At 44.6% G+C, this 15,710-nt stretch overlaps 1 protein-coding gene across 1 annotated transcript in view; it reads right to left on the bottom strand.

The window, feature by feature from the left end:
- The window catches only part of LOC119850890 (histone-lysine N-methyltransferase SETDB2-like), a 102,909-nt gene that overhangs the window by 67,113 nt on the left and 20,086 nt on the right, over nucleotides 1-15,710 (bottom strand). Inside the window, exons 5-10 of the mRNA XM_043505100.1 lie at nucleotides 11,962-12,027; nucleotides 7,606-7,696; nucleotides 6,344-6,907; nucleotides 5,269-5,388; nucleotides 3,561-3,730; nucleotides 2,872-3,100 (exon numbers count right to left, since the gene is read on the bottom strand). Coding sequence (XP_043361035.1) covers nucleotides 2,872-3,100; nucleotides 3,561-3,730; nucleotides 5,269-5,388; nucleotides 6,344-6,907; nucleotides 7,606-7,696; nucleotides 11,962-12,027 — 1,240 coding nt within the window. The remainder of the gene's footprint in view (nucleotides 1-2,871; nucleotides 3,101-3,560; nucleotides 3,731-5,268; nucleotides 5,389-6,343; nucleotides 6,908-7,605; nucleotides 7,697-11,961; nucleotides 12,028-15,710) is intronic.

Below are 15,710 nucleotides of genomic sequence, written 5' to 3' on the forward strand. Positions count from 1 at the left end.
AGGGAGGCAAGCTAGTGACAGAGGATGTGGAAAAAGCTAATGTACTCAATGCTTTTTTTGCTTCTGTTTTCACTAACAAGGTCAGCTCCCAGACTGCTGTGCTGGGCAACACAAAATGGGGAAGAGATGGCCAGCCCTCTGTAGAGATAGAGGTGGTTAGGGACTATTTAGAAAAGCTGGACGTGCACAAGTCCATGGGGCCGGACGAATTGCATCCGAGAGTGCTGAAGGAATTGGCGGCTGTGATTGCAGAGCCCTTGGCCATTATCTTTGAAAACTCGTGGCGAACGGGGGAAGTCCCGGATGACTGGAAAAAGGCTAATGTAGTGCCCATCTTTAAAAAAGGGAAGAAGGAGGATCCTGGGAACTACAGGCCAGTCAGCCTCACCTCAGTCCCTGGAAAAATCATGGAGCAGGTCCTCAAAGAATCAATCCTGAAGCACTTAGAGGAGAGGAAAGTGATCAGGAACAGTCAGCATGGATTCACCAAGGGAAGGTCATGCCTGACTAATCTAATCGCCTTTTATGATGAGATTACTGGTTCTGTGGATGAAGGGAAAGCAGTGGATGTATTGTTTCTTGACTTTAGCAAAGCTTTTGACACGGTCTCCCACAGCATTCTTGTCAGCAAGTTAAGGAAGTATGGGCTGGATGAATGCACTATAAGGTGGGTAGAAAGCTGGCTAGATTGTCGGGCTCAACGGGTAGTGATCAATGGCTCCATGTCTAGTTGGCAGCCGGTGTCAAGTGGAGTGCCCCAGGGGTCGGTCCTGGGGCCCGTTTTGTTCAATATCTTCATAAATGATCTGGAGGATGGTGTGGATTGCACTCTCAGCAAATTTGCGGATGATACTAAACTGGGAGGAGTGGTAGATACGCTGGAGGGGAGGGATAGGATACAGAAGGACCTAGACAAATTGGAGGATTGGGCCAAAAGAAATCTAATGAGGTTCAATAAGGATAAGTGCAGGGTCCTGCACTTAGGATGGAAGAATCCAATGCACCGCTACAGACTAGGGACCGAATGGCTCGGCAGCAGTTCTGCGGAAAAGGACCTAGGGGTGACGGTGGACGAGAAGCTGGATATGAGTCAGCAGTGTGCCCTTGTTGCCAAGAAGGCCAATGGCATTTTGGGATGTATAAGTAGGGGCATAGCGAGCAGATCGAGGGACGTGATCGTTCCCCTCTATTCGACACTGGTGAGGCCTCATCTGGAGTACTGTGTCCAGTTTTGGGCCCCACACTACAGGAAGGATGTGGATAAATTGGAAAGAGTACAACGAAGGGCAACGAAAATGATTAGGGGTCTAGAGCACATGACTTATGAGGAGAGGCTGAGGGAGCTGGGATTGTTTAGTCTGCAGAAGAGAAGAATGAGGGGGGATTTGATAGCTGCTTTCAACTACCTGAAAGGGGGTTTCAAAGAGGATGGCTCTAGACTGTTCTCAATGGTAGCAGATGACAGAACGAGGAGTAATGGTCTCAAGTTGCAATGGGGGAGGTTTAGATTGGATATTAGGAAAAACTTTTTCACTAAGAGGGTGGTGAAACACTGGAATGCGTTACCTAGGGAGGTGGTAGAATCTCCTTCCTTAGAGGTTTTTAAGGTCAGGCTTGACAAAGCCCTGGCTGGGATGATTTAACTGGGACTTGGTCCTGCTTTGAGCAGGGGGTTGGACTAGATGACCTTCTGGGGTCCCTTCCAACCCTGATATTCTATGATTCTATGACTACAAAATTAAGTCAACTTAACTTGCATAATCATTCAGTCACCACAGTAATGACATTGCTTTTACACGTTTCAGAGTAGCAGCTGTGTTAGTCCGATGAAGTGAGCTGTAGCTCATGAAAGCTTATGCTCTAATAAATTTGTTAGTCTCTAAGGTGCCACAAGTACTCCTTTTTCTTTTTGCTTTTACATGGTGTTCCTTATGTTGGCAGTGCACATCCTCACCAGGAGCACTTGTACAATCGATATTGAAGTCATTGTGGGACAGCTCCTGAAAGCCACTAACAGTCGATGTAAGCAACGCAGTGTCTACACTGTGTTATGTTGACCTAACAACACTGACCTGTACTCTACGCTGCTCTTGAGTGTAGAGTTATTACTTTGGAGGGAGTGAAATTTAAGCACAGACATTTCCATGGCTAGGGCGACGTAAGCTGCCTTGTGCTGAACTAACCCTGTAATGTAGACTAGACCTTAGTCTCTAGTTACAACAGTTCAAAATGCTGAGAAGTGAAGGGTTGGGGGAAAAGGAGGACAGAACAATTAGTGATTAATTTAAAATACTGCACAGTTGGAGAAAAATATGAAAGTCATTGCTCCCTTTTCAAATTTACATAATGAACTATAACCATGAAAGCTCAAGTACAAACATGTATTCATTCAGGAGACTAAGGTGATTTCTGGAAAATGCCAAGAAAGTTCCAGATGGGTTGGGAATAAAGTTAATTCATAGAAACAACTGTGTCCTGCCTGAATAAATATCATAAAAAAATAAGCTTAAAAAAATATGAAAGACTGCTCAGTTGAACACTCAAGCTCCACTGTGGGTATTGCTATGGGATGAGAACATAAGAACGGCCATACTGGGTCAGACCAATTGTTCATCTAGCCCGGCATCCTGTCTTCTGACAATGGCCAATGCTAGATGCCCCAGAGGAAATGAACAGAAACATCAACTGATGCATCCCCTGGCGTCCACTCCCAGCTTTTGGCAAACAGAGGCTAGGGACACCATCCTTGCCCATCCTGGCTAATAGCCATTGATGGACCTATCCTCCATGAACTTATCTAGTTCTTTTTTGAATAGTCTATAATAGTAGCATACAGTCTATCTTTACCTTAAATCTGCTACTACAACTTACACAACTGGTTTATATTCATCATCCGCAGGCTGAGATAAAGTTTCACACCTCCTGTTAATGCTGTCTTTACCAGTCTGGACAAGTTCAATCTCAGAATCTGAACAAGCAGTGTCCAGTTTTCTCTTTACTGAAAGTGAGCTGGGACTTCTGTCATTCACAGCATCCTTCTTTTCGGCCTCATGATCAAAATCTCTCATTTCCTGAGGCTCAGCTCTGCTCATTAACCTGCCTAGAAGAAAGCAGAAGGTTTTTAGTTTAGTTCATGTTCACTCTGACCCACCTTGCAGTTATATTTTTAGCAAGGGCAAGACCACTATTTGTGAGCATGCAATGTAACCACCATTCATTCTGCGAGGAAGCTGTCCTTGTGGAATCTAGCACAGAACAGACAAGCTTGTGAGGTAAGGGATAGTACCTTTGAGATAGGAGTCACAGAAATATAGCCTTGGAATGATCTGAGTGCTTGGCTAGCACCACTTGATTACAGTTGTTTTCTAAGCTTTTTTTTCTATTCTTTGGTGCACACTGAAAAGCAGATTTTATGGATGTATCTGGCTTCCCAACCCAGCATATCCTGCTCACTGCTTGGTTCTTAAAATGCTGCAGCTTGCAGACCTCTAGCAAGGGCTCCACAAAGTACAGTTTGAGAATGACAGTGCTAGAATCTTTCAGGCATTGTTTTATGTTACCTGAAAAAGTACAAACAAATGTTCCTTTGTCAATATCATCTAGACAGCGGACGCCCCAGCCCTTCCGGTCTGTGTTGAATACCTGCAACCGAACTTGGATGCCATGCTTTGCTACTCTGTTCTGACACCTCATTCTGTCACATTTGCATGATAAGTTGCATTCGTAAATTCTGCCAGAAAAAAAGAAAAATTAAAAATGAAATAAAAAAATATCACTTATTCATATCTGGCAAAAGCAAATAAAAGAGCAGCTCACTGAAAAGACAAAGACACCTGGTTAGAAAAGAATGGGCAAATCACTGCACTTCTAGAGTTTAGCCTTCCCCATTCCTGATTGAACACTTACAAGAGTCCATCACATTTTCAGGGATGAGTTAGGTAATATAACTATGGCATATATTACTAAGTAAGCTATGCAGCACAGATTCTGCAGCCTTGACAAGTGATTGAACGAAGCACTCCCTTCTACTCTTGGAACATATTTAAAAGCATAAATGAGCAAACAATCAATCTGGATGGATTTTGTCATGGCTGTCAAGGACTCTAGGATTTTTCTGATTTTTAAAATATCCCCAGCTTGTGACATTTTGGGGTGGAGTTGATTGTCAAAACGTTGGAACAACTTCAGTGAGGGCTTTCATTCCGTAAGGAGTCATACAAGAGCCAGCTGGGATATGGCAACTCCAGGTTCAATGCCAGGTTACCACAGTATGTGCGCTATGGGTGTGCCTACACTGCAATTAAAAACCTGCAGGTAGCCCATGCCAGCTGACTTGGCCTCGTAAGACTCAGGCTGAGAGGCTGTCTAACTGCAGTGTACATGCTTGAGTTGCAGCCTGGGCTCTAGGACCCTACGATGTGGGTGGGTCCCAGAGCCCAGACCAGCCTGAATGTCTACACTGCAATTAAACAGCCCCTTAGAGTCAGCTGGCACAGGCCAGCCACAGGTGTCTAACTGCAGTTGAAGACATACCCTAAGTGGGGAGAAAGGAAAAGGAGTACTTGTGGCACCTTAGAGACTAGCAAATTTATTTGAGCATAAGCTTTTGTGAGCTATAGCTCACTTCATCGGATGCATTCAGTGGAAAATAAAGTGGGAAGATTTATATACACAGAGAACATGAAACAATGGGTGTTACCATATACACTGTAAGGAGAGTGATCACTTAAGATGAGCTATTACCAGCAGGAGAGCGGGGGGGAAGGGGAAGAAAACCTTTTGTAGTGATAATCAAGGTGGGCCATTTCCAGCAGTTGACAAGAATGTCTGAGGAACGGTGCGGGGTGGGGTGAATAAACATAGTATGCCTTGTGGACAGAGCACTGGACTGGAACCCGAGAGACTTGGGCTCTATTCCTAGCACGGACACTGGCCTGCTGGTGATGTTGGACAAATCACTTCACCTGTCTGTACCTCAGCTTCTCTATCTGTAAGGAGATAGTGATCTCTTTGTAAAGTGCTTTGAGATCTACTATGCTAGTCTTGCAAGCTGAAGTATAAAAAAATAGTTCCTGTAATACAAAACCCCATGCTGTGGCTTTCAAAACTAAAGTACTTTTCCTATTTCACCATGAACATTCAATACAATCACTATAACGCCCCTCGATCCCTTCCCAAGATGCTGGCTAACCAAAAGCTGTTTAAGCATAGGCTGAATACTATAACTGTATGTGGATAAAATACCAGTGTAAACTCTAGGTGTCTTACCCACTGGGGACAGGTCCATCCAGCCTTTTATACCTGTAACCACAAGATGCTCGGTTACTTGGTGAGGCAGAATTTTCATTGAAGCCTTTTGCAGTCAGCCGTAAGCACGCACATTTTGACCTAGAAAGGTAACAGTAAACTATCATGTGAAAATAAGGATGTGGTTAAAGGGACGAAGCTAACTTTAAATCTAGTCAATCTGAAACCTATGTTTTTCTAAGTAGTTTCAGGCCCCCCTCTCCCAATTTTTTTGGTCCACAATCACATTTTCCTACGTCTTCAAGAATTTTTCTTTTGCCTGTGCCTTGTTGAAGGTCCAAACAATAAGGGGGGGGGGGAAGAGTGGGGATTAACTACACTGGGGGACACAGCAAAATTGACCACACAAAATACTGTCTAATACACAAAAACAACAAACTGAACAAAATCTGTACTATCATAGCATCCGTGCCTGCCACTGCTTCGGCATCTCCCTCCCCCCACCAGAAAATAACTAGAGTTCACAACACAGATTGGGAAGCAAAAGAAGATAACACTGACTCTGCCACTATTATCTTACACTCTTATAACCACAAAGGGTTGTTGTGAACAACGCCTGGCCTGGCTCTGGCCCCACTCCCTACATAACCAGAGAGTCTCAACTCCTGTGGAAAAAGAGCCTGCAAGGGGATGGGAGGAGCATGCAGTGGATCTGCTGCTCCCCACTCTTCTGCATGCACAGCAGAACTAGAGCTTTTAATTTGGACCATCAAATGCTTTTTTTACCCTGCGTATTATTAGATAAAATTATTATATCGGGATAGCTCAGTGGTTTGAGCATTGGCCTGGTAAACCCAGGGTTGTAAGTTCAATCCTTGAAGGGGCCATTTAGGGATCTGGGGCAGATATTGGGGATTGGTCCTGCTTTGAGCAGGGGGTTGGACTAGATGATCTCCTGAGGTCCCTTCCACCCCTGATATTCTATTCTATGATCTATATCGCTAAATGCACACAGTAAATTTGACAGTCTCCCTTTATGTTATTCAGGGCACCTATATGACTGGGCTTTAGTTAGAGGTCAACTTTTTCTACTTACCTATCTGTGCAGCCATCCGTACAGTCGCATGAGTCAAGAAACATGCTGGAGAAGTTGTTCAGATAGTACCCACGTGGCCACGAGGCCTTCCTATATTTAAAATAAGGTAATCTTGTGTTGTCAACTTCATTACAGAAGGAAATAGGCACAGACTCAGCTCCATTGCTGATATCAAAATCAAATACAAGTGCTTCTCGGTTCAGAGTGTTTCTGCCCAGCTGTACATATGTGTTGAAAGAAAAGTGATCGACAAATAAGAAGTTGCACTCTGTTTCAAACAGGTAACTCTGCACATCTTGAAAGTTTCTCAGACTCCTCCCACAGGGTGTCTTATAATTCACATCAAGTGACTTTGAAAGCAAGTCTGCTTTTGCATGTCGTCTCTGGAAATGACACAGGATTGGTATTTTAAGAGGGTTTTCTCCCTTGTATGAGTTCAGTGGTCTGTTGGCAAGACATACATTAGAGCAGTCATGATTCTGGTAACATAGCTTTAAAGGTAACTCCTTTGTTTCACTACATACGACTTCATTCCCTGAGTGTGATTTTTCTTTCGCCTCCATTCTGTTAAGAATCACAAAAAAAAAATAGTAATAATTTGAACCATGCCTTGCGTTACCAATACAAGATTCAGTTTTTTAATTGTTCAACATTCTTCAGTAGGGGGAGAAAATAACTCTTGGTCCCAATCATGAAGTCCAGGGTTTCAATGGATCATTATTTGTATTAAGCTAGTGCCATGAGGTTTCAATGGCAATCAAGGCCTCTTTGTTCTGGGCACTGGATGAGCAATCTGTTACAGCATGCTTCTGCCCCAAAAAGCTTACACTTTAAATAGACAAGATAGACAAAGGAAATATCATAAATCCCCCTTTACAGAACAGCAGCTGAACGTACCCAAGGTCCTGCACAGTCTGTGGCAGAGCTGGGAACTGAACTCAAATCTCCCGAGTCCCAGCCTAGTACCTTAATTATCCATGGCTTTAAACTGCGCACACCTTCATACATAGCGAAATTTTATCACTCTATCCCTTCTCTAGCTACAGGCAAACACATACTCTCATGTTGTAACTTGGAGGGCATTCAAGTCTTCCACACAGATCAGTTTATAAACTCTGAGGCTTCGGCCATAACCACGGTTCAAAATTGCGTTTAAACAGTTAATTTTATAGCGTTAGTGACAAAGTCTCTTGTGCAAGACAAAGAATATTTAAAAGAATGGACTACAGTAAACTGAAATGAAATGTGACCTGTATACTCACAAAGGAGAACCTGATGTATTTTCATTTGATATAGAAGGTTGTAACCTACGTTTGCTTCTCTGCATCCCATCTTCAGTAGTTACATTGTTTACTTTAAAAAATAACATACAAAGACTTCAGCAATCCACATTACATTTTTACAATTAAACTTACAAGTCACCACGTTATCAGATACCAAATACATTAAAGACACTTCACTTTTGTGAATTACACTAGCCAAAAAGAAAGAAAAAGAGAGAGTGTGCTAATGAAACAGTTTAATAAAAACAAACTACAATAGAGAACTTAGATAAACCTTAGAGACTCTCCAGTGGAACAGATTTCAGTGTATCACCTACAGCAGTGCTTCTCAAGCTAGCTGATGTGGGGGACTGGCAATTTTTTTTTCCAATGTGCGCGCAGACCGGCAGCCAATGGCTCGCGGACCGGCACCAGTCCGCAGACCACCACTTTGAGTAGCACTGACCTACAGGACTTAGATAAATTTGCAGAGAAATGGTCTACCACCATTTATCTCCCCCTTACCCCCAACAAGGATCAGAATATTGAACTGCATCTGCCCTAAATCTTCTAAGTTTGATCAAGCTGCAACCCTGGAATTTCATATAGCTACTATACATAAAATATATACATACATAGTGCGACAGTAGAGATATTGGTTTATTAAAAAAAACTGACCTAAAATATAACTCAGAGTTTGCATTGTTTGAGCCACATTGTGAACTGACTTGCATATTATGCAACCCGAATGTAGTGTGTAGAGCAGGGGTCGGCAACCTATGGCACGTGTGCCAAAGATGGCACGCAAGCAAATTTTTAATGGCATGCTGCTGCCTGCCAGGTCCCAGCCGCCAGCCCCACTCAGCGCCCGCTGCTGAACCCAGGTCGGGATCCCGGCAGGCAGCTGTGTGCCATTAAAAATCCTGCCTGCCCCGGCCCGCTCTTCTCCACCCCCCGCCCCCGGACAGGGGCAGGGTGAAGAAGCTTGGCCCCGCTCCTCCTCCTCCTCTCCCTCCCTGCCCCCGATCAGCTGATGGCCCTTGCGAGGGAGGGGGAGAACCAGAGCTGCTGCTCCGGGGAGGAGGCAGAGAAGAGGTGGGGACAGGGCATATCCCCTCCAGCCCCCTGCTGTGAGCCGCTCTGGGCAGGGGGCTGGGAGCACCCCCACGACCCCAGCCCACATCCCTAGCCCTCTGCCCTGATCCCTGCACCCCCCTCACACCCACCCCAGCCTTCTGCCATGATCTGCATCCCCCTCACACACATCCCAGCCTCCTGCCCTGACCCCTGCACCCCCCAGCCCTGATCCTGCACCCCCCAACATACCCAGACCTCTGTCCTGACTTCTGCACCCTTCTCACACACTCCCAGCCCTCTGCCCTGACCCCTGCACCCCCACGACCCCAGCCTTGACTCCAGCAACCCCCACATACCCAGTCCCCCCCATGCCCTAACTCCTGCACCCTCCTCACATACCCCCAGGCCTCTGCTTTGACTCCTACACCCCCACACCCTGTGCCCTGACTCTTGCACCCCCCCATTCTCACCCCCACCGTGAGCACCAAATGAGAGCTCCTGCACCTCCCCCCACATTCCTATGTGCACCCCTCGCACCAAATGGGAGCTTCCCAGGTAAGCACTCCACACCCAAACCTCCTGCCCCAACCCTGAGCCCCCTCCCTCATTCTAGCTCCTGGTCAGACCCTACACCCCATCCCCCAGCCTGCGCCTTCACCCCCAGCTCTGTGCTCAGTGCACTCCCACCCTCAGCTCAGCGCAGACAGAGAGGAAGAGAATGGGCTAGAACCAGGGAGAAGGTAGGTACGCACTCAATGTGGGCAGGGCCGGGATCCCAGACCGGCAGCGGGCTGAGTGGGGCCGGCAGTCAGTACCCTGGCTGGCAGGAGCTGGTGGACGGAACTCCAGACCGGCAGCGGGCTGAGTGGCAGTGGGCTGAGCTGCTCAGCCCACTGCTGGTTTGGGGTCCCGGCTGCTGGCTCCACTCAGCCCGCTGCTGGTCTGGGGTACTGGCTGCCAGCCCCTTGCCAGCCAGGGTCTAGGCCGCAGGCCCCACTCAGCCTGCTGCCGGCCTAGGTGAACGGAACCCCAGGCTGGCAGCAGGCTGAGTGGGCTGGCGGCATAAGATCAGCATTTTAATTTAATTTTAAATGAAGCTTCTTAAACATTTTGAAAACCTTGCTTACTTTACATATGGCAATAGTTTAGTTATATAATATATAGACTTATAGAAAGAGACCTTCTAAAAAATGTTAAAATGTATTACTGGCACATGAAACCTTAAATTAAAGTGAATACGTGAAGACTCGGCACACCAGTTCTGAAAGGTTGCCAACCCTGGTGTAGAGTTTTATGAGGTGCAAATCAGGACACAGTTTGGCCCTTTATTTTTATGTTGGGAGACTGATTGCCTCATCTCAGTAAATGCTTTATTGAAATACTCTACAGAGCATTCATTCACATACACAGGCTTCTGGATTTATTATGTCCTCTACACCACCACATGATGCAATACTATATTTTAAATAGAATTAACTAATGACAGATGAAAAGTATAATGAAATAGATCATCAAATTGAAAGGGATCTTACAAAAGTTTTACTCAAAGGCAAAAAATAAATAACTTCTCTTAATATGCAGTAATTTTAAGCCCTGCACACCTGCATCGCCCTCAATTAATACAATAATGTAAACTCTACAAACCTGCGTCATTGATATTGTCAGCATTGGGAATGGGATTGGTTAACTAATGCTTCCTCTTCTAAAGCAAATCACTACATTTTTCATGGGGCCTTAGAGAAAAAGTAAAGTATGGGGCAGAGGGTGGGGTGAGGGAGAAGTCTGATATTTATAATTTCTGTTTGACAAATAGTGGGTTTTAACACATTGCAGACATGAAAAGAAAATATGTTAGTCTCTAAGATGCCAAAAGGACTCCTCGTTGATTTTACAGTGGTTTAGATTCACCAGTTCATGAACAGACATTCCCCCCAGATCATTAGACTAAAGAGTATTCACATTGTGGACCTAAACCAGGTGAAAGGCATTCTTTTAATATAGGTGCTAATACAAAACTGAGGCTATGTCTACGCTAGCACTTTTGTCGGTAAAACTTTTGTTGGTCAGAGGAGTGTTTTTTTCACACCCCTGACCGACAAAAGTTTCACTGACAAAAGCGCCGGAATGGACAGCGCTATGTTGGCATGAGACGCTCTCCCACGGACATAGTTACCGCGGCTCCTTGGCGGTAGTTTAATTATGCTGATGGGAGAACGGCTACAAGGGAGACTTTACAGTGGCTGTGCTGCTGTAAGGTTTGTAGTGTAGACAGCCTGAGATTTGATCTCCCTTGCAGTTTAACATCTTGATCCTGCAACTCTCACTTAACGCCAATGGGAAACTTGAGCAACTAAGACAACGGTTCTCAAACTGTGGGTTGGGATGCCAAAGTGGGTCGGGATGCCAAAGTGGGTCGTGACCCTGTTTTAATGGGGTCGCCAGGGCTGGCGTTAGACTTGCTGGGGCCTGGGGCTGAAGCCAAAAGTCCGAGCCCTACTGCCCAGAGCTGGAACTGAAGCCGGAGAGCTTCAGACCTGGGTGGTGGAGCTCAGGGTACAGCTCCCACCTACCCGGGACTGAAGCCTTCAAGTTTTGGCTTCAACCCCCCACCCAAAGGTGATAAGGGTCAGGCTTCAGCTTTGGCCCCCTGCCCAGGGCAGAGGGGCTCGATCTTCAGTCCCCCTTCCTGGGGTCATGTAGTAAATTTTGTGTCAGAAGGGGGTTGTGGTGCAATGAAGGTTGAGAAACCATGAACTAGGATCAGCCCATGAATGAGCTGCTTGTCAATGCATTGTCTGCAGCAAGCTTTTCCTCTTCTCCTTTCCTCTTCTGCTCTTTTAGGAATTACTAATGTGATAAGCCAAAAAAAATTTAGTCATTTCCATTATGAATTCCCTACCCCATTTCTAAAACCCTTTGTTTACTTCTAAAAGAAATAAGCTACTCACATCTGTCCCCACAGGTTTTATGGCTTGACAAGGAAATACATCAAGAGCTAACCTTTCTTCTCTCCCTAACTGCTATACCAGAAAACATGATGCTTCTCATTTAGGTGTCACATCTTTCCTTGAAGGGAACCGTACATACATAGTACAATTGTGAAAACCAAGAAAAAGGAAACACAGTAGGGCCTAATTAGACTAACACTACAGTTGGTCTACATGTAATAGTAGTAGGTTTTTCAGGCTTATTTTATTCAACTTTATACTCCTGCTGATTAAATCAAGATGATAAAATAATGGATAGTGTAGAATAAATGGAGTTGAGATGCACACATACCATTTGTCAATGCTAAGAGATTGCTTCCATCAGCTCTATCCACCAGTATCAAAGCTTGGAAGCATTCTGTTTACAAAACAAAACAGATATATTGTTTCTAAATAACAATGTGTAATTAAAAGGAACGATTGACAAAACAGGAAATTCAGAGCATAAATGTCCCACAGTAACTTCTATCCCTGCTACACTAGAATCTAAGCACTGCAACACATCCCCTGACAGAGGCCTACATTTGCTACAATAATGTTACAGCTGGTCCTGATAGTGGTAACTCAGGACTGAGAATTCCCTGGATTTGGGGAAATTTGTGGAGGTTTTTTTTTTCTGATGGGCATTTCAGAAGTCTCCATCCCCATAATACATTTTAGTATAGTTTAATGTCTTTACACCTTCTCTCCTAACTAACCATCTTCTTGCTGAGAAGGGCTGGATGTTGTTTCTGCCAAAGCCATTTATCACCATTTTCAAATTAGCTACAATGTTTATTAAAGAGCAAGGAAGCAAGAGAGAAAGTCAGACTCAAACTCCAGTTTGCCATATAGTAACTTATTGTGCTACCCTTACATAAATCCATGGTACACCCACTTCTTCAATACTGTGTACAGATGTGGTTCTCTCATCTCATCTCAAAAAAGAGATACTGGCATTAGAAAAGGTTCAGAAAAGGGCAACTAAAATGAGTAGGAGTTTGGAACGGATCCCATATGAGAAGAGATTAAAGAGGTTAGGACTTTTCAGCTTGGAAAAGAGAGGACTAAGGGGGATATGATAGAGGTATATAAAATCATGAGCGGTGTGGAGAAAGTGAATAAGGAAAAGTTATTTACTTGTTCCCATAATATAAGAACTAGGAGCCACCAAATGAAATTAATGAGCAGCAGGTTTAAAACAAATAAAAGGAAGTTCTTCTTCACACAGCGCACAGTCAACCTGTGGAATTCCTTGCCTGAGGATGTTGTGAAGGCTAGGACTATAACAGGGTTTAAAAGATAAATTCATGGAGGTTAAATCCATTAATGGCTATTAGCTAGGATGGGTAAGGAATGGTGTCCCTAGCCTCTGGGGTTGACAGAGGGTGGAGATGGATGGCAGGAGAGAGATCACTGGATCATTACCTGTTAGGTTCACTCCCTCTGGGGCACCTGGCATTGGCCACTGTCAGTAGACAGGATACTGGGCTGGATGGACCTTTGGTCTGATCCAGCATGGCCACTCTTATGTACCACTACACCAGCAGTCAAATGGCAGTAAAAGCTTGCATTGATATTTCATGCTGATACCATAACAGGGACTTTATAGAACAGTGTGAGAGTTAAAGTCTTATCTCACATTTTTATTGCATCAGCACAGGAGTTTAAATTTACTTGTACGACACTGTGCTGCTGTAATGTTGCATAATACCAATACTGAGGGCTTGTATACACAGAAGTTGTACCACTTTAGCGATACTAGTATCATTTAAGCAGAACAGCCCTCCTAGCATGGAATGCATTATACCAGTATAAAAGCGCTTTCTGTTAGTATAGCTATTCTCATAGAAGGGGAATAAGCTATACTAGTAGCATAACTGCCATCCACACTGGGAGTTGAACTGGTATAACTATTTTGATAAAAAACTTACACTCCTAACCGAAATGTTAAACTCATACAAACACTGTGTGTAGACCAAGCCTAGGGAATCTCTGAAGACTTGCACTGAAATTAGTTTCACCTCCTATTGCCATCAAAGCGATCTTGTAATGGACTCCCCAAGTTCTTCCGTTATAAAGTTTTTCCTACTGAAAATCTAAAGTTACAATGGAGTCTCCAAAGTTAACAAAGACTCTCAGGAGATCATAATTACAATGTGAACCCATTCAATTAACTGGAGAATTCAGCTTCTAGTGCAAAATATGCTCAAGAGAAATGAACACACAAGGCTCCATAGTTATTTCTCACGCATAAACATCTCCGCTCCATATACATAAAAAGCCACACTAAGGATTAGCTGTTGGCAAAATTACATTAATAAAAGCAGAAAAACAGGTTTTCAGGCGAGCTTGTCAAAATGCATATTAATCAAACTAAGCACCCCTTTGGAGACAGCAAGGAATTTTTTGCTGATCATGTCTCACTTCTCATTTACTCGTTCAAGCCTGGATTTAGGTTTGGGGCTCCCCATCTAATGGGGATGCTTCTGAACGTAGGCTACATCTACACTGGCACGCAGACTTAAGTACTGGACCGTGTACATGCTCATGCATGCTTTCCACAAAATGCCAGATAGCATAATGTGTATGTGCTGGACACAGTGAAACGCAGTGTAAACGTATACACTCACATCCATGCTGCTGCTAGGCTATGTTAGCGCTACCAATTCAGGGATGATGTCCCAGGGTTCTGTGCAGACAGGGAAATGCTCTAGGAACCAGTTTGCAGTGTGTTGTTGATACCATCTCCCACACAGTTGCCAATGGCAATTCCTGGTCACGTTGCCTCTCATTGTTATTCTAACTGAGCTATGTGGAAGACTTAGGGCAATGGAATGGTGATCTGGTTCTGCTCCTGCTCCTTGTTGCAAGACAAACATTTATGCAGTGGAGTAGGTGATCGGTGAAATGCTCAATGGAATTTGAGCAGAACTTTGACATGTTGAAGGAGGCTGACCCTGAGGGTCAAGGACAATTCGTTCAGCTCACATGATACAGATATGGTAAGTGCTGATATTGCCACTGTATGCCATTGGGTGGAATGTCGCTTCTGGTGAAGAAGGACCAGCAAAATGTGGTGGGATCACATGGTTATGAAAAACAAGAGATGGCCAGCAGGGGCTTCAGAATGTCCCAGTGAAGAAACAGACCTTCCAGGAACCATCTGAGGAACATGCACCAAACCTCCAGCACTAGAACACTTGATTCAGGGAAGCCATTCTGGTCTAGAAGAGAGTGGATATTACCCTGTGGAAGCTGGCAACACCAGACAGTCATAGGTCCATTGCAAATCACTTTGTGGTTGGAAAGTCCACTGTCGGGGTTGTGGTTGTGCAGGTCTGTGAGGCAAGTAACACTGTGAGCTACCCATGGGTGGTTGCCATAAGAAAAGTTCCAGAAATAACAATAGGATTTCCAAGGATGGGGTTTCCAAACTGTGCAGGGGCCATCAATGACACCCATATCCCCAATACTTTGCCCACCACAGGGGGTGAGTATGTGAACCAAAAAGGTTACTATTGACTCATTCTGCAAAACTTCGAGAACCTCAGAGACAGATTCATGAATACAAACTTGGGAAACACGGGAAAGATTCATGACACCAGGGTGCTGAGGAGATCAGGAGTGTACTTGAAGGAGGAGGAAGAGATTTTATTCCCCAGAAATGATATTGTTTTGTATGGTCTATCTGTGCCAACTGTTATTTTGGAGAATCCCACATATCCATTCCTAACTTGGCTCATGAAACCATATTTTGACATTAATGACCCTGGAAAATGGGAATGCAGTTACAAACTCAGTAGAGCTGCACAATGGTCATGAAGCATGTGTTTAGTAGTCTCAAATCCCATGGGTATAGCCTATGCACCCATCTGGATGTCAATGTGGCAAATGACATTGTATGCCACACACACTATAGCATTTGTGAGGGTGAAGGGGAGTGCTTCCATCCCGAGTGGGCACAGGACAAGTCTGGTTTACAAGCTCTGCACAGGCAGCTGGATCCCATGCATTTTCACACTGGTCCTGGTTCCCAGCAGCCAAAGGAAATCAGGATGC

The sequence above is a fragment of the Dermochelys coriacea genome, chromosome 1, assembly GCF_009764565.3.
Source record: "Dermochelys coriacea isolate rDerCor1 chromosome 1, rDerCor1.pri.v4, whole genome shotgun sequence".
Lineage (NCBI taxonomy): Eukaryota > Metazoa > Chordata > Testudines > Dermochelyidae > Dermochelys > Dermochelys coriacea.